The following is a 24,742-nucleotide window of genomic DNA, read 5'->3' as shown; positions in this document are numbered from 1 at the left end:
TTCCCAATTCCTTTGCATCTGCCATGTCTACTCCCAGGAGGAACAGTTCAACCACTGAACACACCAGATGGCCTCCTTCTTTAGAGACCACAATTATCCTTCCCACATGGTTAAAGATGCCCTCCATCACATCTCGTCCACATCCTGCCCCTCTGCCCTCAGACCCCACCCCTCCAACCGTAACAAGGACAGAACGCCCCTGGTGCTCACCTTCCACCCTACCAACCTTCGCATAAACCATATTGTCCACCGACATTTCCACCACCTCCAAAAAGACCCCACCACCAGGGATATATTTCCCTCCCCACCCCTTACCGCCTTCTGCAAAGACCGTTCCCTCCGTGACTACCTGGTCAGGTCCACGCCCCCCTACAACCCACCCTCCCATCCTGGCACTTTCCCCTGCCACGGCAGGAACTGTAAAACCTGTGCCCACACCTCCTCCCACACCTCCATCCAAGGCCCCAAAGGAGCCTTCCAAATCCATCAAAGTTTTACCTGCACATCCACCAATATCATTTATTGTATCTGTTGCTTCCGATGCAGTCTCCTCTACATTGGGGAGACTGGGCGCCTCCTAGCAGAGCCCTTTAGGAAACACCTCCGGGACACCCGCACCAATCAACCACACCGCCCTGTGGCCCAACATTTCAACTCCCTCTCCCACTCTGCCGAGGACATGCAGGTCCTGAGCCTCCTTCACCGCCGCTCCCTCATCACCAGACGCCTGGAGGAAGAACGCCTCATCTTCCGCCTCGGAACACTTCGACCCCAGCGCATTAACGTGGACTTCACCAGTTTCCTCATTTCCCCCTCCCCCACCTCACCCCAGCTCCAACCTTCCAGCTCAGCACCGTCCCCTTGACCTGTCCTACCTGCCTATCTTCCTTTCCACCTCTCTACTCGACCCTCCTCTCTGACCTATCACGTTAATTCCCAGCCCCATTCACCTATTGTACTCTATGCTACCTTCTCCCCAGCCCCACCCCACCCTCCCATTTATCTCTCTGCCGCCAAGGCTCCCAGCCTCATTCCTGAGAAAGGGCTTTTGCCCGAAACATTGATTTTCCTGCTCCTCGGATGTTGCCTGACCTGCTGTGCTTTTCCAGCACCACTCTAATCTAAATCCTGGATGGATCAAAAGGTCAGCGATGCTTAGACAATCTTAAGGCTGGACGGTGGCTTTGGCAAAGTTATTTTTTCATTCACTCAGGGGATGTGGGTGTTGCTGGCTGGCCAGCACACATTGCCTGTACCTAGTTACTCCTCGAGAGGGTGATGATGAGCTGCCTTTGTGAACAACTGCAATCAACATGCTGCAGGTTGATGTGCAGTGACAGTGAAGGAATGGTGATGTAACCAAGTCAGGATGGTGAGTGGCTTGGAGGGGAAGATAGCAGGGGGTGATGTTCTCATGTATGTACTGCCCTCATCTCACCAGATGGAAGTGGTCGTGGGTTTGAAAGGTGCTGTTGGAGGATGTTCGGTGAATTTCGGCAGTGCTTCCTGTAGACGGCACACACTGCTGCTACTGTGGTGTGTGAGTGCAGTAACGGTGTAGCGGTGAGTGAGTGCAGTTACGGTGCAGTAACGGTGTAGCGGTGTGTGAGTGCAGTTATAGTGCAGTAACGGTGTAGCAGTGCGTGAGTGCAGTTACGGTGCAGTAACGGTGTAGCGGTGTGTGAGTGCATTTACGATGCAGTAACGATGTAGCAGTGAGTGAGTGCAGTTGCAGTGCAGTAACAGTGTAGCGGTGTGTGAGTGCAGTTACAGTGCAGTAACAGTGTAGCGGTGTGTGAGTGTAGTTACGGTGCAGTAACGATGTAGCGGTGAGTGAGTGCAGTTACAGTGCAGTAACGGTGTAGCGGTGTGTGAGTGCAGTTACGGTGCAGTAATAGTGTAGCGGTGTGTGTGAGTGCAGTTACGGTGCAGTAACGATGTAGCGGTGTGTGAGTGCAGTTACGGTGCAGTAACGATGTAGCGGTGTGTGAGTGCAGTTACGGTGCAGTAACGATGTAGTGGTGAGTGAGTGGAGTTACAATGCAGTAACGGTGTAGCGGTGAGTGAGTGCAGTTGCGGTGCAGTAACGGTGTAGTGGTGTGTGAGTGTAGTTACAGTGCAGTAGCGATGTAGCGGTGTGTGAGTGCAGTTACGGTGCAGTAACGGTGTAGCGGTGTGTGAGTGCAGTTATGGTTCAGTAACGATGTAGCAGTGAGTGAGTGCAGTTATAGTGCAGTAACGGTGTAGCAGTGCGTGAGTGCAGTTACAGTGCTGTAACGGTGTTAGCGGTGTGTGAGTGCAGTTACGGTGCAGTAACGATGTAGTGGTGAGTGAGTGCAGTTACAGTGCAGTAACAGTGTAGCGGTGTGTGAGTGTAGTTACAGTGCAGTAACGGTGTAGTGGAGTGTGAGTGCAGTTATGGTGCAGTAACGATGTAGCGGTGAGTGAGTGCAGTTACAGTGCAGTAACGGTGTAGCGGTGTGTGAGTGTAGTTACGGTGCAGTAACGATGTAGCGGTGAGTGAGTGCAGTAACGGTGTAGCGGTGTGTGAGTGCAGTTACAGTGCTGTAACGGTGTAGCGGTGTGTGAGTGCAGTTACGGTGCAGTAACGATGTAGTGGTGAGTGAGTGCAGTTACAGTGCAGTAACGGTGTAGCGGTGTGTGAGTGTAGTTACGGTGCAGTAACGATGTAGTGGTGAGTGAGTGCAGTTACGGTGCAGTAACGGTGTAGTGGTGTGTGAGTGGAGTTACAGTGCAGTAACGATGTAGCGGTGAGTGAGTGTAGTTACGGTGCAGTAACGGTGTAGCGGTGTGTGAGTGCAGTTATAGTGCAGTAACGGTGTAGCAGTGCGTGAGTGCAGTTACGGTGCAGTAACGGTGTAGCGGTGTGTGAGTGCATTTACGATGCAGTAACGATGTAGCAGTGAGTGAGTGCAGTTGCAGTGCAGTAACAGTGTAGCGGTGTGTGAGTGTAGTTACGGTGCAGTAACGATGTAGCGGTGAGTGAGTGCAGTTACAGTGCAGTAACGGTGTAGCGGTGTGTGAGTGCAGTTACGGTGCAGTAACGGTGTAGCGGTGTGTGAGTGCAGTTACGGTGCAGTAATAGTGTAGCGGTGTGTGTGAGTGCAGTTACGGTGCAGTAACGATGTAGCGGTGAGTGAGTGCAGTTACGGTGCAGTAACGGTGTAGCGGTGTGTGAGTGTAGTTACAGTGCAGTAGCGATGTAGCGGTGTGTGAGTGCAGTTACGGTGCAGTAACGATGTAGCAGTGAGTGAGTGCAGTTATAGTGCAGTAACGGTGTAGCGGTGTGTGAGTGCAGTTATGGTTCAGTAACGATGTAGCAGTGAGTGAGTGCAGTTATAGTGCAGTAACGGTGTAGCAGTGCGTGAGTGCAGTTACAGTGCTGTAACGGTGTTAGCGGTGTGTGAGTGCAGTTACGGTGCAGTAACGATGTAGTGGTGAGTGAGTGCAGTTACAGTGCAGTAACAGTGTAGCGGTGTGTGAGTGTAGTTACAGTGCAGTAACGGTGTAGTGGAGTGTGAGTGCAGTTATGGTGCAGTAACGATGTAGCGGTGAGTGAGTGCAGTAACGGTGTAGCGGTGTGTGAGTGCAGTTACAGTGCTGTAACGGTGTAGCGGTGTGTGAGTGCAGTTACGGTGCAGTAACGATGTAGTGGTGAGTGAGTGCAGTTACAGTGCAGTAACGGTGTAGCGGTGTGTGAGTGTAGTTACGGTGCAGTAACGATGTAGTGGTGAATGAGTGCAGTTACGGTGCAGTAACGGTGTAGTGGTGTGTGAGTGGAGTTACAGTGCAGTAACGATGTAGCGGTGAGTGAGTGTAGTTACGGTGCAGTAACGGTGTAGCGGTGTGTGAGTGCAGTTACGGTGCAGTAATAGTGTAGCGGTGTGTGTGAGTGCAGTTACGGTGCAGTAACGATGTAGCGATGTGTGAGTGCAGTTACGGTGCAGTAACGATGTAGTGGTGAGTGAGTGGAGTTACAGTGCAGTAACAGTGTAGCGTTGAGTGAGTGCAGTTACGGTGCAGTAACGGTGTAGTGGTGTGTGAGTGTAGTTACAGTGCAGTAACGATGTAGCGGTGTGTGAGTGCAGTTACGGTGCAGTAACGGTGTAGTGGTGTGTGAGTGTAGTTACAGTGCAGTAACGATGTAGCAGTGAGTGAGTGCAGTTATAGTGCAGTAACGGTGTAGCAGTGCGTGAGTGCAGTTACAGTGCTGTAACGGTGTAGCGGTGTGTGAGTGCAGTTACGGTGCAGTAACGATGTAGCGGTGTGTGAGTGTAGTTACAGTGCAGTAACGGTGTAGTGGTGAGTGAGTGGAGTTACAGTGCAGTAACGGTGTAGCGGTGAGTGAGTGCAGTTACGGTGCAGTAACGGTGTAGTGGTGTGTGAGTGCAGTTACAGTGCAGTAACAGTGTAGCGGTGAGTGAGTGGAGTTACAGTGCAGTAACGGTGTAGCGGTGAGTGAGTGCAGTTACGGTGCAGTAACGGTGTAGTGGTGTGTGAGTGTAGTTACAGTGCAGTAACGATGTAGCGGTGTGTGAGTGCAGTTACGGTGCAGTAACAGTGTAGCGGTTTGTGAGTGCAGTTATGGTGCAGTAACGGTGTAGCAGTGCGTGAGTGCAGTTACGGTGCAGTAACGATGTAGCAGTGCGTGAGTGCAGTTACAGTGCAGTAACGGTGTAGCGGTGTGTGAGTGCAGTTACGGTGCAGTAACGATGTAGCGGTGAGTGAGTGCAGTTACAGTGCAGAAACAGTGTAGCGGTGTGTGAGTGTAGTTACAGTGCAGTAACGGTGTAGCGGTGTGTGAGTGCAGTTATGGTGCAGTAACGATGTAGCGGTGAGTGAGTGCAGTTACAGTGCAGTAACGGTGTAGCGGTGTGTGAGTGTAGTTACGGTGCAGTAACGATGTAGCGGTGAGTGAGTGCAGTTACAGTGCAGTAACGGTATAGCGGTGTGTGAGTGCAGTTACAGTGCAGTAACGGTGTAGTGGTGAGTGAGTGCAGTTACGGTGCAGTAACGGTATAGCGGTGTGTGAGTGCAGTTACAGTGCAGTAACGGTGTAGTGGTGTGTGAGTGCAGTTACAGTGCAGTAACGGTATAGCGGTGTGTGAGTGCAGTTACAGTGCAGTAACGGTGTAGTGGTGAGTGAGTACAGTTACGGTGCAGTAACGGTGTAGCGGTGAGTGAGTACAGTTACGGTGCAGTAACGATGTAGCGGTGTGTGAGTGCAGTTATGGTTCAGTAACGATGTAGCAGTGAGTGAGTGCAGTTATAGTGCAGTAACGGTGTAGCAGTGAGTGAGTGTAGTTACGGTGCAGTAACGGTGTAGCAGTGAGTGAGTGCAGTTACGGTGCAGTAACGGTGTAGCAGTGAGTGAGTGTAGTTACAGTGCAGTAACGGTGTAGTGGTGAGTGAGTGGAGTTACAGTGCAGTAACGGTGTAGCGGTGTGTGAGTGCAGTTACGGTGCAGTAACGATGTAGCGGTGTGTGAGTGTAGTTACAGTGCAGTAACGGTGTAGCGGTGTGTGAGTGTAGTTACAGTGCAGTAACGGTGTAGTGGTGAGTGAGTGGAGTTACAGTGCAGTAACGGTGTAGCGGTGAGTGAGTGCAGTTACAGTGCAGTAACAGTGTAGCGGTGAGTGAGTGGAGTTACAGTGCAGTAACGGTGTAGCGGTGAGTGAGTGCAGTTACGGTGCAGTAACGGTGTAGTGGTGTGTGAGTGTAGTTACAGTGCAGTAACGATGTAGCGGTGTGTGAGTGCAGTTACGGTGCAGTAACAGTGTAGCGGTTTGTGAGTGCAGTTATGGTGCAGTAACGGTGTAGCAGTGCGTGAGTGCAGTTACGGTGCAGTAACGATGTAGCAGTGCGTGAGTGCAGTTACAGTGCTGTAACGGTGTAGCGGTGTGTGAGTGCAGTTACGGTGCAGTAACGATGTAGCGGTGAGTGAGTGCAGTTACAGTGCAGAAACAGTGTAGCGGTGTGTGAGTGTAGTTACAGTGCAGTAACGGTGTAGCGGTGTGTGAGTGCAGTTATGGTGCAGTAACGATGTAGCGGTGAGTGAGTGCAGTTACAGTGCAGTAACGGTGTAGCGGTGTGTGAGTGTAGTTACGGTGCAGTAACGATGTAGCGGTGAGTGAGTGCAGTTACAGTGCAGTAACGGTATAGCGGTGTGTGAGTGCAGTTACAGTGCAGTAACGGTGTAGTGGTGAGTGAGTGCAGTTACGGTGCAGTAACGGTATAGCGGTGTGTGAGTGCAGTTACAGTGCAGTAACGGTGTAGTGGTGTGTGAGTGCAGTTACGGTGCAGTAATAGTGTAGCGGTGTGTGAGTGCAGTTACAGTGCAGTAACGGTGTAGTGGTGAGTGAGTACAGTTACGGTGCAGTAACGGTGTAGTGGTGAGTGAGTGCAGTTACGGTGCAGTAACGGTGTAGCGGTGAGTGAGTACAGTTACGGTGCAGTAACGATGTAGCGGTGTGTGAGTGCAGTTATGGTTCAGTAACGATGTAGCAGTGAGTGAGTGCAGTTATAGTGCAGTAACGGTGTAGCAGTGAGTGAGTGTAGTTACGGTGCAGTAACGGTGTAGCAGTGAGTGAGTGCAGTTACGGTGCAGTAACGGTGTAGCAGTGAGTGAGTGTAGTTACAGTGCAGTAACGGTGTAGCGGTGTGTGAGTGTAGTTACGGTGCTGTAACGGTGTTAGCGGTGTGTGAGTGCAGTTACGGTGCAGTAACGATGTAGTGGTGAGTGAGTGCAGTTACAGTGCAGTAACAGTGTAGCGGTGTGTGAGTGTAGTTACAGTGCAGTAACGGTGTAGTGGAGTGTGAGTGCAGTTATGGTGCAGTAACGATGTAGCGGTGAGTGAGTGCAGTTACAGTGCAGTAACGGTGTAGCGGTGTGTGAGTGTAGTTACGGTGCAGTAACGATGTAGCGGTGAGTGAGTGCAGTAACGGTGTAGCGGTGTGTGAGTGCAGTTACAGTGCTGTAACGGTGTAGCGGTGTGTGAGTGCAGTTACGGTGCAGCAACGATGTAGTGGTGAGTGAGTGCAGTTACAGTGCAGTAACGGTGTAGCGGTGTGTGAGTGTAGTTACGGTGCAGTAACGATGTAGTGGTGAGTGAGTGCAGTTACGGTGCAGTAACGGTGTAGTGGTGTGTGAGTGGAGTTACAGTGCAGTAACGATGTAGCGGTGAGTGAGTGTAGTTACGGTGCAGTAACGGTGTAGCGGTGTGTGAGTGCAGTTACGGTGCAGTAATAGTGTAGCGGTGTGTGTGAGTGCAGTTACGGTGCAGTAACGATGTAGCGATGTGTGAGTGCAGTTACGGTGCAGTAACGATGTAGTGGTGAGTGAGTGGAGTTACAGTGCAGTAACAGTGTAGCGTTGAGTGAGTGCAGTTACGGTGCAGTAACGGTATAGCGGTGAGTGAGTGCAGTTACGGTGCAGTAACGGTGTAGCGGTGAGTGAGTGCAGTTACGCTGCAGTAACGGTGTAGTGGTGTGTGAGTGCAGTTACAGTGCAGTAACGGTGTAGTGGTGTGTGAGTGTAGTTACAGTGCAGTAACGATGTAGCGGTGTGTGAGTGCAGTTACGGTGCAGTAACGATGTAGCAGTGAGTGAGTGCAGTTACAGTGCTGTAACGGTGTAGCGGTGTGTGAGTGCAGTTACGGTGCAGTAACGATGTAGCGGTGAGTGAGTGCAGTTACAGTGCAGAAACAGTGTAGCGGTGTGTGAGTGTAGTTACAGTGCAGTAACGATGTAGCGGTGAGTGAGTGCAGTTACAGTGCAGTAACGGTATAGCGGTGTGTGAGTGTAGTTACAGTGCAGTAACGATGTAGCGGTGTGTGAGTGCAGTTACGGTGCAGTAACGATGTAGCGGTGAGTGAGTGCAGTTACAGTGCAGTAACGGTGTAGCGGTGTGTGAGTGTAGTTACGGTGCAGTAACGATGTAGCGGTGAGTGAGTGCAGTTACAGTGCAGTAACGGTATAGCGGTGTGTGAGTGCAGTTACGGTGCAGTAATGATGTAGCGGTGAGTGAGTGCAGTTACAGTGCAGTAACGGTGTAGTGGTGAGTGAGTGCAGTTACGGTGCAGTAACAGTGTAGCGGTGAGTGAGTACAGTTACGGTGCAGTAACGGTGTAGTGGTGAGTGAGTGCAGTTACGGTGCAGTAACGGTGTAGTGGTGAGTGAGTGCAGTTACGGTGCAGTGACGGTGTAGCGGTGAGTGAGTACAGTTACGGTGCAGTAACGGTGTAGCGGTGTGTGAGTGCAGTTACGGTGCAGTAACGGTGTAGCGGTGAGTGAGAGTACTTACGGTCCAGTAACGGTGTAGCGGTGTGTGAGTGTAGTTACGGTGCAGTAACGGAGTAGCGGTGAGTGAGTGCAGTTACGTTGCAGTAACGATGTAGCGGTGTGTGAGTGTAGTTACGGTGCAGTAACGGTGTAGCTGTGTGTGAGTGCAGATACGGTGCAGTAACGATGTAGCGGTGTGTGAGTGCATTTACGGTGCAGTAACGATGTAGCGGTGTGTGAGTGCAGTTATGGTGCAGTAACGGTGTAGCGGTGTGTGAGTGTAGTTACAGTGCAGTAACGGTGTAGCGGTGTGTGAGTGCAGTTATGGTGCAATAACTATGTAGCGGAGTGTGTGAGTGCAGTTATGGTGCAGTAACGATGTAGCGGTGTGTGAGTGTAGTTACGATGCAGTAACGATGTAGCGGTGTGTGAGTGCAGTTATGGTGCAGTAACGGTGTAGCGGTGTGTGAGTGCAGTTACGGTGCAGTAACGATGTAGTGGTGTGTGAGTGCAGTTACGGTGCAGTAACGGTGTAGCGGTGTGTGAGTGCAGTTATGGTGCAGTAACGATGTAGCGGTGTGTGAGTGTAGTTACGATGCAGTAACGATGTAGCGGTGTGTGAGTGCAGTTATGGTGCAGTAACGGTGTAGCGGTGTGTGAGTGCAGTTACGGTGCAGTAACGATGTAGTGGTGTGTGAGTGCAGTTACGGTGCAGTAACGGTGTAGTGGTGAGTGAGTGCAGTTACGGTGCAGTAATGGTGTAGCGTTGTGTGAGTGCAGTTACGGTGCTGTAACTATGTAGCGGAGTGTGAGTGCAGTTACGGTGCAGTAATGGTGTAGCGGTGAGTGAGTACAGTTACGGTGCAGTAATGGTGTAGCGGTGTGTAAGTGCAGTTACGCTGCAGTAACGATGTAACGGTGTGTGTGCAGTTACGGTGCAGTAACAGTGTAGTGGTGAGTGAGTGTAGTTACAGTGCAGTAATGGTGTAGCAGTGAGTGAGAGTACTTACGGTCCAGTAACGGTGTAGCGGTGAGTGAGTGTAGTTACGGTGCAGTAACGGTGTAGCTGTGTGTGAGTGCAGATACGGTGCAGTAACGATGTAGCGGTGTGTGAGTGCAGTTATGGTGCAGTAACGGTGTAGCGGTGTGTAAGTGCAGTTACGGTGCAGTAACGGTGTAGCGGTGAGTGAGTGCAGTTATGGTGCAGTAACGGTGTAGCGGTGAGTGAGTGCAGTTACGGTGCAATAACTATGTAGCGGAGTGTGTGAGTGCAGTTACAGTGCAGTAACGATGTAGCGGTGTGTGAGTGCAGTTACAGTGCAGTAACGATGTAGCGGTGTGTGAGTGCAGTTACAGTGCAGTAATGGTGTAGCGGTGAGTGAGTGCAGTTACAGTGCAGTAACGGTGTAGCGGTGAGTGAGTGCAGTTACAGTGCAGTAACGGTGTAGCGGTGAGTGAGTGCAGTTACAGTGCAGTAACGGTGTAGCGGTGAGTGAGTGCAGTTACAGTGCAGTAACAGTGTAGCGGTGTGTGAGTGTAGTTACGGTGCAGTAACGATGTCGTGGTGAGTGAGTGCAGTTACGGTGCAGTGACGGTGTAGCGGTGAGTGAGTACAGTTATGGTGCAGTAACGGTGTAGCGGTGTGTAAGTGCAGTTACGCTGCAGTAACGATGTAACGGTGTGGGTGCAGTTACGGTGCAGTAACAGTGTAGCAGTGAGTGAGAGTACTTACGGTCCAGTAACGGTGTAGCGGTGTGTGAGCGTAGTTACGGTGCAGTAACGGAGTAGCGGTGAGTGAGTGCAGTTACGTTGCAGTAACGATGTAGCGGTGTGTGAGTGTAGTTACGGTGCAGTAACGGTGTAGCTGTGTGTGAGTGCAGATACGGTGCAGTAACGATGTAGCGGTGTGTGAGTGCATTTACGGTGCAGTAACGATGTAGCGGTGTGTGAGTGCAGTTATGGTGCAGTAACGGTGTAGCGGTGTGTGAGTGCAGTTATGGTGCAATAACTATGTAGCGGTGTGTGAGTGTAGTTACGATGCAGTAACGATGTAGCGGTGTGTGAGTGCAGTTATGGTGCAGTAACGGTGTAGCGGTGTGTGAGTGCAGTTACGGTGCAGTAATGGTGTAGCGTTGTGTGAGTGCGGTTATGGTGCAGTAACGGTGTAGCGGTGTGTAAGTGTAGTTACGGTGCTGTAACTATGTAGCGGAGTGTGAGTGCAGTTACGGTGCAGTAATGGTGTAGCGGTGTGTAAGTGCAGTTACGCTGCAGTAACGATGTAACGGTGTGTGTGCAGTTACGGTGCAGTAACAGAGTAGTGGTGAGTGAGTGCAGTTACGGTGCAGTGACGGTGTAGCGGTGAGTGAGTACAGTTACGGTGCAGTAACGATGTAACGGTGTGTGTGCAGTTACGGTGCAGTAACAGAGTAGTGGTGAGTGAGTGCAGTTACGGTGCAGTGACGGTGTAGTGGTGAGTGAGTGCAGTTACGGTGCAGTAACGGTGTAGCAGTGAGTGAGAGTACTTACGGTCCAGTAACGGTGTAGCGGTGTGTGAGTGTAGTTACGGTGCAGTAACGGAGTAGCGGTGAGTGAGTGCAGTTACGTTGCAGTAACGATGTAGCGGTGTGTGAGTGTAGTTACGGTGCAGTAACGGTGTAGCGGTGTGTGAGTGCAGTTACAGTGCAGTAACGGTGTAGCGGTGTGTGAGTGTAGTTACAGTGCATTAACGATGTAGCGGTGTGTGAGTGCAGTTATGGTGCAGTAACGGTGTAGCGGTGTGTGAGTGCATTTACGGTGCAGTAACGATGTAGCGGTGTGTGAGTGCAGTTATGGTGCAGTAACAGTGTAGCGGTGTGTGAGTGCAGTTACGGTGCAATAACTATGTAGCGGAGTGTGTGAGTGCAGTTATGGTGCAGTAACGATGTAGCGGTGTGTGAGTGTAGTTACGATGCAGTAACGATGTAGTGGTGTGTGAGTGCAGTTATGGTGCAGTAACGGTGTAGCGGTGTGTGAGTGCAGTTACGGTGCAGTAACAGTGTAGCTGTGTGTGAGTGCAGATACGGTGCAGTAACGATGTAGCGTTGTGTGAGTGCAGTTATGGTGCAGTAACGGTGTAGCGGTGTGTAAGTGTAGTTACGGTGCTGTAACTATGTAGCGGAGTGTGAGTGTAGTTACGGTGCAGTAATGATGTAGAGGTGTGTGAGTGCAGTTACGGTGCAGTAATGGTGTAGCGGTGAGTGAGTGCAGTTACGGTGCAGTAACGGTGTAGCGGTGAGTGAGTGCAGTTATGGTGCAGTAACGGTGTAGCGGGTGAGTGAGTGCAGTTATGGTGCAGTAACGGTGTAGCGGGTGAGTGAGTGCAGTTATGGTGCAGTAACGGTGTAGCGGGTGAGTGAGTGCAGTTACGGTGCAGTAACAATGTAGCGGTGAGTGAGTGCAGTTACAGTGCAGTAACGGTGTAGCAGTGTGTGAGTGCAGTTACGGTGCAGTAACGGTGTAGTGGTGAGTGAGTGCAGTTACGGTGCAGTAACGGTGTAGCGGTGTGTAAGTGTAGTTACGGTGCAGTAACGGTGTAGTGGTGAGTGAGTGCAGTTACGGTGCAGTAACGGTGTAGTGGTGAGTGAGTGTAGTTGTGGTGCAGTAACGGTGTAGTGGTGAGTGAGTGCAGTTACAGTGCAGTAACGGTGTAGCGGTGTGTAAGTGTAGTTACGGTGCAGTAACTATGTAGCGGTGAGTGAGTGCAGTTGCAGTGCAGTAACGGTGTAGCGGTGTGTGAGTACAGTTATGGTGCAGTAACGGTGTAGCGGTGTGTGAGTGTAGTTACGGTGCAGTAACGGTGTAGCGGTGAGTGAGTGCAGTTACAGTGCAGTAACGGTGTAGCGGTGTGTGAGAGCAATTACGGTGCAGTAACAGTGTAGCGGTGTGTAAGTGTAGTTACGGTGCAGTAACTATGTAGCGGTGAGTGAGTGCAGTTACGGTGCAGTAACGGTGTAGCGGTGTGTGAGTGCAGTTACGGTGCAGTAACGGTGTAGCGGTGTGTGAGTACAGTTACGGTGCAGTAACGGTGTAGCGGTGAGTGGGTGTAGTTACGGTGCAGTAACGGTGTAGCGGTGTGTGAGTGTAGTTATGGTGCAGTAACGATGTAGCGGTGAGTGAGTGCAGTTACGGTGCAGTAACGATGTAGCGGTGTGTGAGTGCAGTTATGGTGCAGTAACGGTGTAGCGGTGTGTGAGTGCAGTTATGGTGCAGTAACGATGTAGCGGTGTGTGAGTGCAGTTACGGTGCAATAACTATGTAGCGGAGTGTGTGAGTGCAGTTATGGTGCAGTAACGATGTAGCGGTGTGTGAGTGCAGTTATGGTGCAGTAACGATGTAGCGGTGTGTGAGTGCATTTACGGTGCAGTAACGATGTAGCGGTGTGTGAGTGCAGTTATGGTGCAGTAACGATGTAGCGGTGTGTGAGTGCAGTTACGGTGCAATAACTATGTAGCGGAGTGTGTGAGTGCAGTTATGGTGCAGTAACGATGTAGCGGTGTGTGAGTGTAGTTACGATGCAGTAACGATGTAGCGGTGTGTGAGTGCAGTTATGGTGCAGTAATGGTGTAGCGGTGTGTGAGTGCAGTTACGGTGCAGTAATGGTGTAGCGTTGTGTGAGTGCAGTTATGGTGCAGTAACGGTGTAGCGGTGTGTGAGTGTAGTTACGGTGCAGTAACGATGTAGTGGTGTGTGAGTGTAGTTACGGTGCAGTAACGGTGTAGTGGTGTGTAACTGCAGTTACGGTGCAGTAACGGTGTAGCGGGTGAGTGAGTGTAGTTATGGTGCAGTAACGATGTAGAGGTGTGTGAGTGCAGTTACGGTGCAGTAACGATGTAGCGGTGAGTGAGTGCAGTTACGGTGCAGTAACGATGTAGCGGTGTGTGAGTGCAGTTACGGTGCAGTAATGATGTAGCAGTTGTATATGAATCCTCTTGCCTTTCGCTCCAGTTGGGCCTGGAAATCCAATGCCGGGAAAACCGGGATCACCTTTCGGCCCAGTAGCTCCTTGCAAACCTGGGCTTCCAGGAAGGCCAGGGTCACCTGTGGGATAGACAGACAGGAAGCATTCATCCATTAATGTTCCGAATGGTGCAAATTCACAGGAAGCAACATCAGAAATGTTTTGGAGGAACCAGATCAATGATTCTCGTGCTTTCTGGGGAGACAGCTGAACGTACCTCTGCTTCCAGGCTCGCCCCTTAGCCCTTGTGGCCCAGGGAGACCCGGGACTCCTGGTTTACTGACAGCATGCCCTGATTCACCTTTCTGCCCTGTCACAAGAAAACAGTCAACAGGACAATGAGAATGGCTCTGACAGGATGAAAAGTACATCGCATACATCTATTTATGTTTATCAATTTCGGCATTGGTGCATTTTTGGTGCTGGTTTATTTCCCTGGGATCTAATGATCAATAACTGCATTCTGAGGTTGTGCTACGAATGTCTGACCAATGGAATACAGACACTATCCTTTCCAAAGGAGACTTCTGGTCTTCCCCACTCTCCTGCTCGCAGCCTCTCACCTCTATTCGGCTCCTTTGTGAAATGTCAAGGATTATGAGTGGGAGACCAGTCAGAATGTCAGGAGGAGAAAGTGAGGTCTGCAGATGCTGGAGGTCAGAGCTGAAAATGTGTTGCTGGAAAAGCGCAGGAGGTCAGGCAGCATCCAAGGAACAGGAAATTCGACGTTTCGGGCATAAGCCCTTCTTCAGGAATCCCCGAAGAAGGGCTTATGCCCGAAGCGTCGAATCTCCTGTTCCTTGGATGCAACCAGAATGTCAGACCAATATGAAGAATGCTGCACATACAATCAGCTACAGCCCTTAACAGTCTCGCTCCTGCTCCCTCATCTCCAGACAGAGGAGAGCACGGGAAAGGTCTCAGGGTTACCATTCTGGGTAGGCCGTGTGAAACGCTCTGAAGCCATGCTCAAATGGAGCTCCCCCCCGTGGCAGGTTCAGTGTTTACATGCTGCTCCTATTGATCCCAGTGACTATCCCCTGTCGCTTATTGACAGAGTATTAACAGGAATATTTTTGTCCCCATTGATGCAATGATTTTCTCTTTACATGAGAGCTTACTAAACACGGTCACGTGTCCATGGCCCATTAACACACTCACAGAAGGGGGAAGATTGAGAGTCGGGGGTCTCTCTGTCCTGGAGGATGGCCAACTTAGTAAAAGGGACAGGGAAATGGAGAATCTCAGTGGATCCACATTATCGTATCAGACTGGAACTTACCTGGGCTTCCGGGTATTCCCGGATGTCCTGGAAATCCACGTGCACCCTTTTCTCCCGGAAAGCCTGGCTCCCCAACTCCTGGTAGTCCAGGAGTTCCCTGATCTCCTGGTGCTCCAGTTAAACCAGGGGATCCTGGCAAACCCTTCTCCCCTTTGAAGCCGATGTTTCCCTAAGCATATTGAGATGAGAGTTAAACGCTGAATAACCCGAGATATCCAGGTATTCCCCTTTAGCAGCTGACACTGGATCCTACCCTTCATCCCAAGATCCAGCAGTACAGTCCGTGCTGCTACATTCAGCGTTCATTTTGATCTTGAAGAAGTGTTCCACACCCTGATGTTGAAGACACAAGACCTGGGCACTGCACTGAACTGTAAAGTCCCCCCAGTGCATGTCTTCAGTCTAGCTAGCAGCTACACCTTAATATTTCAGCTAATCAACAAATAAACATGTCCCACACTGAGGGAGACAGCTCAAAGAAAGATTTCTCCAATTCGGTCCATAGTCTCATTCTGTAAATCAGAAATAATTTCTCAATGTAAGGCGCAATATCACAGGGAGAGGAGGCATACAGGGAGAAGGTAAACACTGTGTGTTTGAGAGATTCCCAATCTGTAATGGGCAGGTGTCCCTCTGTGTTGTTAGGGAAGGTCAGTCTATCTGACAGGCAGTGCTCAGTCTCGTTCTTCAGGTGGCCATTCTGTCTATCGGGGGGAGAGTTCTTCCCCTGGGATAATCAATCTCTGTCCCAGAGACAGAGGGTGGCAGTATTCAGCCTCCCTGGATGGGGGCCCTGGTGATGATGCGGTTGGCAGATTTTCTCTCTTTCTCTCTATTTCAGGGTGGGCAATCTCTCTGTCGGGTAATGTTGGTTTTCCCTGTCAGATGGTGGAATTGTCAGTCTCAAGATAAGGGAGAAATTAATCTCAGGATGAGGGAGAGTCAGTCTGACTGCAGCAGTGGTCAGTCTCTTCGTGTTTGGAGAGGTTCGATGTTTTGAGGTTGTGCTGTGAAGTCTGTGTGTTTGGCCGTGACCGTGTGCCACTGTGTGTCTGTCACTCTGAGGTACTCTCTCTAACTCGGTATCCATGTTCTGGAGGTTCCATACACCTCTGAGACTGTGCCCCTCTGACCCAGTGTCCAAGTGCCCCTGTGTCTCTGGGGCCCTGTGGCTCTGTACCTTTCCGTGTCCTATTCACCTGCACGCTCCAAATCTGGCTCAGCAAGCAGCTCCTTCCTATTGTACTTACTGGCTCGCCTTTGGTCCCCGGTGGTCCTTGAATTCCATCTTTCCCAGGTAACCCAGCCAGACCCGGCACACCTGGAGCCCCTGGGAAGCCAGGGTCACCACGATCCCCTTTCACTCCGGGCAATGTTTGGATATCACCCGGATCGCCTTTTGGACCGGGAATACCCATGGGCCCTGGGACACCACGGATTCCCTGTAAGAGACAAGAAAATATCAGTTTGACAAAATCACTCTCCAACATCTGACAGTGCAGCACTCTGTCAGCACTGAACCACTGATAGTGCAGCACTCCCTCAGCACTGACCCGCTGATAGTGCATCACTCCCTCAGCACTGTCCCTCTGACAGTGCAGCACTCCCTCAGTACTGACACTCTGACAGTGCAGCACTCCCTCAGTACTGAACCGCTCATAGTGCAGCACTCCCTCGGTACTGACCCTCTGACAGTGCATAGATCCCTCAGTACTGACCCTCTGACAGTGCAGCACTCCGTCAGCACTGAACCGCTGATAGTGCAGTACTCCCTCAGCATTGTCCCTCTGACAGTGAAGCACTCCCTCAGTACTGACCTTTTGACAGTGCAGCACTCCCTCAGTACTGACCCTCTGACAGTGCAGCACTCCCTCGGAACTGACCCTCTGACAGTGCAGCACTTCCACAATACTGACCATCCGACGGTGCAGCACTCCCTCAGTACTGACCTTCTGACAGTGCAGCACTCCCTCAGTACCAGCCCTCTGAGTGCAGCACTCCCTCAGTACCAGCCCTCTGACAGTGCAGTACTCCCTCAGCACTGTCCCTCTGACAGTGCAACACTCCCTCAGCACTGAACCGCTGATAGTGCAGTACTCCCTCAGCACTGACCCTCTGATAGTGCATCACTCCCTCAGTACTGACCCTTTGACCGTGCAGCACTCCCTCTGTACTGACCCTCTGACAGTGCAGCACTTCCACAATACTGACCATCCGACAGCGCTGTACTCCCTCAGTACCGACCCTCTGACAGTGCAGCACTCCCTCAGTACTGACCCTCTGACAGTGCATCACACCCTCAGTCCTGACCCTCTGACAGTGCAGCACTCCCTCGGTACTGATCCTTGGACAGTGTGGCACTCTCACAGTATTTCACTTCAAGAATTACAGACCAGCCCATTTAAATTTGGTTTTGTGGAAATTCTAGAAATAGTTATTCAGGATAGAAATAGTAATCATAGAGTCATAGAGATGTACAGCACGGAAACAGACCCTTCGGTCCAACCCCTCCATGCTGACCTGACATCCCAACCCAATCTAGTCCTACTTGCCAGCATTCGGCCCATATCCCTTCAAACCCTTTCTATTCATATACCCATCCAGATGCCTCTTATGAGCTGCCAGAGGAAGTGGTGGAGGACTCAGCAATGTGCGCGGAGTTATATATGTTTAAATAATCTGCTGCAAGTTTTTTGAAGTGGGTTATTGGAATCAGAGCTCTTGATCTGGTGTCGATTGAATTCCAAAAGATGTTTGATCCAATGCCATTGAACACGACTGTGGGGAAAACGAGAGGCCATGGGATGAATGGGGCTGTAACGATGTGAATATTACATTGACCAAGGGAGAGGCAACAGTGAATGATGACTCATCGTGGAAGCTTTGTATTGGAGATCACCAGGGATTGGTCTTGGGATCTCTGCTTTTCCTGATGTATCAATGATGTAGGTCTTGGTGTTGTGGGGAGGACCTCCACAACTTCCATGTGGACACAAAACTCGGAAGAGTTACAATCTGAAGTGAGGACAGTGTGACAAGTTCAAAAGTACTTTGACAAGTTGGTGGAGTGGGTAGATCAGTGTCAGATGAAGTGTGAGGTGATACACTTTGGTGCAAAGAAGGTGGAGAGATAGTAGAAAACAACGGGTACTATTGTAAAGGGTGAGCGGGAGCAGAGAGACTTTGGTGTATCTGTACACAATTCATTAAAGGTGGCAGGGAGGTAGAGAGCTGGTAATGAAGCTTGCAGTATTTGAGGCTTCATTAATAAGGGGAGAGAGCAGAAATTGTATGCTGGTTAGCCCACAGCTATACAGTTCTTGGTACTGTATACTTTGGGAAGGTCATAAATGCATTGGAAAGACTGCAAAAGACATTTATGATATTTGACAGCTCCATCACAAGGATAGATTGGTGGCATTGGGACTACTTTCTTTGGACAGGTGAAAGCTGAGGGGAGATTTGATGGAAGTTTTCAAAATCCTGAGAGGTCTGGAGAGAGTAGATAGTGAAAAACTGTTCCGAAAAGGAGTGAGTAGCAGAGGGAACAGTTTTGAAGTGTTGGACAAAGGAAGCCAATGTGAGTTGAGAGAAAGGTCTTTTTCACATAAACCTGGGTTTGGAAGACACAGCCTGGCAATGTGTGGGACTCAGGTTCAACTGAAGCATTGGGATGATTATTTAAATAGAAACACCATACGTGGTTATGGAACAAGGCAGGAGTTTGACACCTAATCTAAATGCTGAGGGAACCAGTGAGACATGATAGGCTGAATGGCCTCCAATTACACTCTAACAATTCTGTGAGGATACTAGCACAATCTCACTTCAAAAGCAGAGAAGAACTCCCAGCAGTGTATGAAAATACCTTGATTAATAACCTGTATATACTACCTGAACTATGCAACTATCGAAACTTGCAATAACAGCTGACTTGTGACAGAATTGACATTGGTCTCTTAGATAAATCAGTGACTGGACTTCTTCAATCCATAGAGGATCCAACTCTAGAACGAGCAGCCCAAACAGAAGGGGATACAGAGTCTAGAAAATTGTTCATGAAGTGTTACACAGCAATACCTTCATTTAATGAGGACAGTCTGCAGAGTGTTCACTAATAAAAACACAAGGAACATTTAACCAGAGGATACATAGCTCTGACCTGAATAGCATTCCATATGTGATGACATACCAACAAGTCCTAAGCAACCTCATACTGTCATGTATTGTCACAGATATGCCCACCTCAGTGACAACAAAACTGTTCAGCCACCATTGTACTGAGGTACTGCATTCAGCGTTGGAAAAGAGGTCACTTCTTTAATATGTGCTACAACCTAAACAGCATACCAAGCATCAAACCAAATCATTTCCAACATATACAATCATTCTTTCAAACAGAATAACAAGTCAGTGACAATTTACTATAGAGTGAGCAGTCACCTATTGATCATTAACATCACCTTATCTTGGAGGACTAGCACCATTACTCTCTCTAGGTGTTAATGACGAAGAAGGATAATTGACCCAACTTCCCCGTACATTCCTCAACTCAACACCATTCCACAAAGACTGGTAATCGAACAGAAACCAGCAGAAAAAAACCTCACCAACTTCAGCTCAAGTGTTTCTATACCTTGTCAAACATCTTCCTGATCACTTCATGGAACAGAAGAATTAAATCAAAGACTTGGGAGTGAAGGGAAATAGAAGAGAATGCACAGTAAACATGATATAAAGCAAAGTAGTCTTGGTAAATCATTTGAAAATGTATATACATGTTAATTAATGTTTGTGACAGGGAAGAAATGTTTAGGAAGGGTTTTATGTGAGGCTTTTTACATCCCACTGAAACGTTATGATGTCTTGGAGCGGATCCTCATTGGGATAAATACCACAGTATGGGCCGAGTCAAATAAAAGAGAGAAATACATGGAGAGTTAGGCACAGGTCTCAAGTCTAGCTGTAGCAATATTAAAAACATCCAAAAAAGCCTGGGGAGTAGTGACTAACATTAAGAGGTGGAATATATAGAATAGTCTTTCAATAATGTGACAGTCAGGTTAAAACCTGGTATATCTAGGAATACCACACATTGTCGTACTTTCTCTGCATAGTGCCAGAAAGAAACATAAGCTCGAAAATAGTTTGCAACCTTTGATCTTTCTTCAACCAGTTTGTCTTGAACCCAAACTAATGGATGTGATCATAAAACCATACAAAAGACTCAGATCTTCCCCTCCACTCTGCCAAGGCCTCCTCCACTGCCAAATCCTAGCCATCTGATGCCTAGAGGAAGAACTCCTCATCTTCTGCCCTGGGACCCTCCAACCACGCAGCATCAATGTCGATTTTACACGTTTCCTCATCTACCTTCCCCCATCTTATTCCAGATCCAACCCTCCAACTTGGCACTGCCCTCTTGAACTCTCCCACCTGTCCATCTTCCTTCCCATCCATTTGCTCCAGCCCTCGCTCTTACCTATCACCATCAACTCCCACCTGCATCTACCTATCACCTTCCCAGCTTCCTTGCCCCCAGCCACCTCCCTCCTATTTATCTCTCAGCCCTCACGCCCCAACATTCCTGATGAAGGGCTTTGCCTGAAACATCGATTCTCCTGCTCCTCGGATGCTGCCTGACCTGCTGTGCTTTCTCAGTGCCACACTCTCGACTCTGATCTCCAGCACCTGCAGCCCTCACTTTCTCCACCAGACCTCACTCTAACCATCTTAATAATAAGATACAATTATAATAACTGGATTATCTTGAGTTTGCAGTACACATAACACAGTGCAGGTCATTCTGGTATAACACGCGTTTCATCAACGCCAATCGACTATAATGTGATTGACGAACTGTGAGTGCTGTTTGGATAACTCAAACTTTCTACTGACTGGTTTTCCCAATTCTCGACAGTGATCTTTGACAGTGATTTTCTATAGCGTGAGGATGCAGAGGAACATAACAGTTGTGTCAGAGCCGAAAGCCCTGTAATTCCCATATTAGTGATTGAATTAACGCATTTACATGAATGGTGTGACGAGTGGAATCATGGGACCTGATTATCAATGCATTCCTTCCTCTCAGTAATAACAATTTCTGTCTTTGTCCTCAGCACTAGATGACATTAGATTAGATTAGATTTACAGTGTGGAAACAGGCCCTTCGGCCCAACAAGTCCACACCGACCCGCCGAAGCGCAACCCACCCATACCCCTACATTTACCCCTTACCTAACACTACGGGCAATTTAGCTTGGCCAATTCACCTGACCCGCACATCTTTGGACTGTGGGAGGAAACCGGAGCACCCGGAGGAAACCCACGCAGACACGGGGAGAACGTGCAAACTCCACACAGTCAGTCGCCTGAGTCGGGAATTGAACCCGGGTCTACAGGCGCTGTGAGGCAGCAGTGCTAACCACTGTGCCACCGTGCCGCCCCACATGTTTTGACATTTCTCCCTTTTTCAGCTGTATTCAAGGTCTGTACTAAGCAACTGTCTCCAAACTTACACTGGATCCACAGGTATTTGGTCTAACTATCAGTGTAACTGTTTATCCTCTACAGGGCTCCTATTGGCAGACTTCACTTTATCCTTTCACCACATCCTTCTTCTCTTTTCTCCTTTGTGATTCCCAATAACCATTCCCAATGATAGAGAGTTCTGTGTTCTCACCAATCTGTGGGGAGTGAATTTTCTCCTGAATTTGCCATTGGATTTATCAGTTGCTATCTTATTTTTATGATCTCTAGGTCTGACAAATCTTAGAGCCATAGAACCCCTGCAGTGTAGTAGCAGGCCATTCAGTCCATCGAGTCCATACCAACCCTCTAGAAAGAATCCCACCCAGACCCACCTCTCCCTATCTTAACCCCCTAACCCTGTATTTCCCATGGCTAATCCACCTAACCTGAATATCCCGGGACAATATAGGGCAATTGCAAATGGTTCAATCCACCATCTTTGGACTGTGAGAGGAAACCGGTGTTGTGGGAGAAAACACACACAGAGATGGAGTGAATGTGCAAACCCCACGCAGACAATCGTCCAAGGGTGGAATCAAAACTGGGCCCCTGGCACTGGGAGGCAGGAATCATGTTTGCAACATCTCCACAATCCAACCCTTTAATCCTTGTAAAGGTCACCTCTCTACCACATCTACTTAGGCACATCAAGCTTTTCTGTAACTTAGGACTTTTCAATAATAAATTATTCACAAATATTTATTGCAGCACTCTGCCCTGGCACAGCGGAGTGGCTGCATCAGAACCCAGGCTGACCACAGCTAATCGGTCATTGGATATACTTACAGGTTGACCTGGGAATCCCTCTTTTCCTGGTGGACCACGGTCTCCCTTGGCCCCTGGATATCCGGGCTCACCTTTAAAACACAGGGAATATTGGAAGTTGGAAATGAGAGCTTGGTTCTGGAGTTGGGGGTTTGTACCTTTTCAGAAAGACATTGATATTGGCTCAGGCCGTATCCTGGCAGCCACTCACCTGGCCTTCCGGGAGGTCCCGCCGGTCCCCGTAGTCCAGGTAACGCGGTGAGGTTACAGTGGAAACAGGTATCACCCTTGGCACCTGGAAGAAAATCCTGACTGTTAAAGAGCCTGGCAGATTATTGTGACTCTTGCTGGAGAAGGCCATGAATCTCATTAAGCCCCATTCCACTACTCAATTTGATCAAGACAAGTCTACACCTTACGAGCTGAAAATGTGTTGCTGGAAAAGTGCAGCAGGTCAGGCAGCATCCAAGCAGCAGGAGAATCGACGTTTTGGGCATGAGCCCTTCTTCGGGCTCATGCCCGAAACGTCGATTCTCCTGCTCCTTGGATGCTGCCTGACCTGCTGCGCTTTTCCAGCAACACATTTTCAGCTCTGATCTCCAGCATCTGCAGTCCTCACTTTCTCCTGGTCTACACCTTAACTCTATCCTCCTGCCTTGGTTCCATACCTTTTATCCCCTAATTCAACAAGAATCTATCACCCCCAATTCTTAAATTTTTAAAGCACTCCCAGCCTCAACAGCTGAGGAGGACGTTCCACTCCCCTTGGCACGTAAAGGACTATTACCCTGGATGGTCTGGCAGACATGGGGAGACCATGCAAACTCCACACTGATAGTCACCCAAGGGTGGAACCGAAACTGGGTCCCTGGTGCTGTGAGGCAGCAGTGCTAATCACTGAGCTACCCTTTGTGGCCAGAATATAGTTTTCGCTAGAGCTGAACACAGTTACTTCAATTGTCATCAAACCAAAGCCCCAATTAAATCAAATTTAACTTCTACTGCTTTGTATTCTAGCCACTGTCAGGTAAAGGAAAATTTTCCATTAACTTAATTTTATTCTCTTTTTGCAGTCCACTCGATTTTATTCCCTACACGGGCTCTAGATCTTTCTGCTCTTTTCCAGCTCCTCGTTTAAAACATTGTCTTCAGAGAATGTCAGCTCCTTTTGGCTTCAATCTTCATGATCTCCAAAACGAGTTCTTCCAGTGACATGGAGAGACTGGAGAAACTGGGATTGTTGTTTTTAAGAGTAGAGAAGGTTAAGGAGAAGAGTTAACTGAGGCGTTCACAATTATGAAGGATTTTGATTGAGTCAGTAAGGAGAATCTGTCGAGCCAGTGACAGGGCAGTTTGTAACTGGGGACAGCGTTTTCCGACTCGGCCTAAAAAAGGGGACGTGGAACTCATAGGCAGATGAGGCCAATCAGAGTTCGCACCTCTTCTGACATTCAATGATGTCCTGGAGGATCTTGATGTCCCCTTCAGTAAACAAATATTCACCTCTCTAATTTAAAATGAACAAGTGATCTGCTATCAATCCCTTTGTGTTGAAGAGAGCTCCCAACCTCTCCCGTTTCTCTGGGTTTGCCCACCCCTTGCCAGTGGGGCTGAAGGCAGAGGAGTATGTTAAATGCAGTGGGCGGCCTTCCTGCTGCCTAACTATCTAACGACAACCTCTCTGATACTTTATGGGGAAAGACCCAGCCGGTCATTGCAACTCTCAACAAGCAAGTAATGGTGTCACCTCCATCATCATCACATTCCCCCCACCCCTACTCCCACTCCCCCCGGCCCAACACCCTCACCCTCATGGTGCAAACACTGCATGCCAATCCACACCCCCACCACAAGCACCCGTGTAACCACACCCCCTTCCCCCAACCTCACATTGACCCGCTCCACATCCATGCCAAGGTCCCCTCCCCCGCTCCAGCTGTACATTGCCAGTGATGGTGGGAGGCCCACATTAGGCAGGAGGCCCAGCAGGTTGAACAGCTCAGGCTGCTTCTGGAAGGTTCCGTAAGGTAGATTCTAGCAAGAAGTGGACAAGCCAAGAGAGTTCTACATATGCTGGCAGTGGGTGAATGAGCTGAGAAACCGCAGGCCAGAGCAGATTTCTTCCTGCATGCCCCATTCCAATGGCCAATTCTAAATTATCAATGTTTCCGAATACAAGCTGACCTTTCAGTCCAGCCTCTCCTGGCAAACCTTGTGGTCCAGCGGGTCCGGGCGGTCCTGGGAAACTTCGACAATTCTCAATCGTCACTGAAACAACATGAGATTAGACAATTAGAAATTACTGACAATCTCTAGTATTCCCTCAGTACTGACCCTCTGACAGTGCAGCGTTCCCGCTGTACTGACTTTCTGACGTGCAACGCTCCCTCAGTACTGACCCTCTGACAGTGCAGCACTCCCTCAGTACTGACCCTCTGACAGTGCAGCACTCCCTCAGTACTGACCCTCTGACAATGCAGCACTCCCTCAGTACTGACCCTCTGACAGTGCAACACTCCCTCAGTACTGACCCTCTGACAGTGCAGCACTCCCTCAGTACTGACTTTTGCATCTTTGTACCTTATCAAATATTCAGTGTGAAGTGATTCCTAACTCTGCTTTCCCATTCTGAAAGCATCCAAGATTATTCGTCTGTGTGAATAAAAGGTGCTGTATGACAGCAAGTGGTTATTTTATTCACTGCCAGGGTTTGTACCTTGATGGAAGAGCATCATTCCCTGCTCTTGCTAAGTGCTTTGAGTGGTGGGCCTTCTCTGCAGTCTATGTGATTTAGCAGCTGAATGACATTGTCAATCATGTCAGGGGCTGGTGGGGCTAAATTGCTTGCTTTACCTGATTTCGGACAC

The 24,742-nt window shown here is 49.4% G+C and overlaps 1 protein-coding gene across 1 annotated transcript in view; it reads right to left on the bottom strand.

The window, feature by feature from the left end:
• Nucleotides 1-24,742, bottom strand: part of LOC132816368 (collagen alpha-1(IV) chain-like) — a 222,719-nt gene that overhangs the window by 66,675 nt on the left and 131,302 nt on the right. Inside the window, exons 22-28 of the mRNA XM_060825835.1 lie at nucleotides 24,060-24,143; nucleotides 22,087-22,170; nucleotides 21,897-21,967; nucleotides 15,830-16,021; nucleotides 14,580-14,748; nucleotides 13,515-13,607; nucleotides 13,273-13,377 (exon numbers count right to left, since the gene is read on the bottom strand). Coding sequence (XP_060681818.1) covers nucleotides 13,273-13,377; nucleotides 13,515-13,607; nucleotides 14,580-14,748; nucleotides 15,830-16,021; nucleotides 21,897-21,967; nucleotides 22,087-22,170; nucleotides 24,060-24,143 — 798 coding nt within the window. The remainder of the gene's footprint in view (nucleotides 1-13,272; nucleotides 13,378-13,514; nucleotides 13,608-14,579; nucleotides 14,749-15,829; nucleotides 16,022-21,896; nucleotides 21,968-22,086; nucleotides 22,171-24,059; nucleotides 24,144-24,742) is intronic.

The sequence above is a fragment of the Hemiscyllium ocellatum genome, chromosome 6 (assembly GCF_020745735.1).
Source record: "Hemiscyllium ocellatum isolate sHemOce1 chromosome 6, sHemOce1.pat.X.cur, whole genome shotgun sequence".
NCBI lineage: Eukaryota > Metazoa > Chordata > Chondrichthyes > Orectolobiformes > Hemiscylliidae > Hemiscyllium > Hemiscyllium ocellatum.
This window is presented reverse-complemented; position numbering and strand designations above follow the sequence as displayed.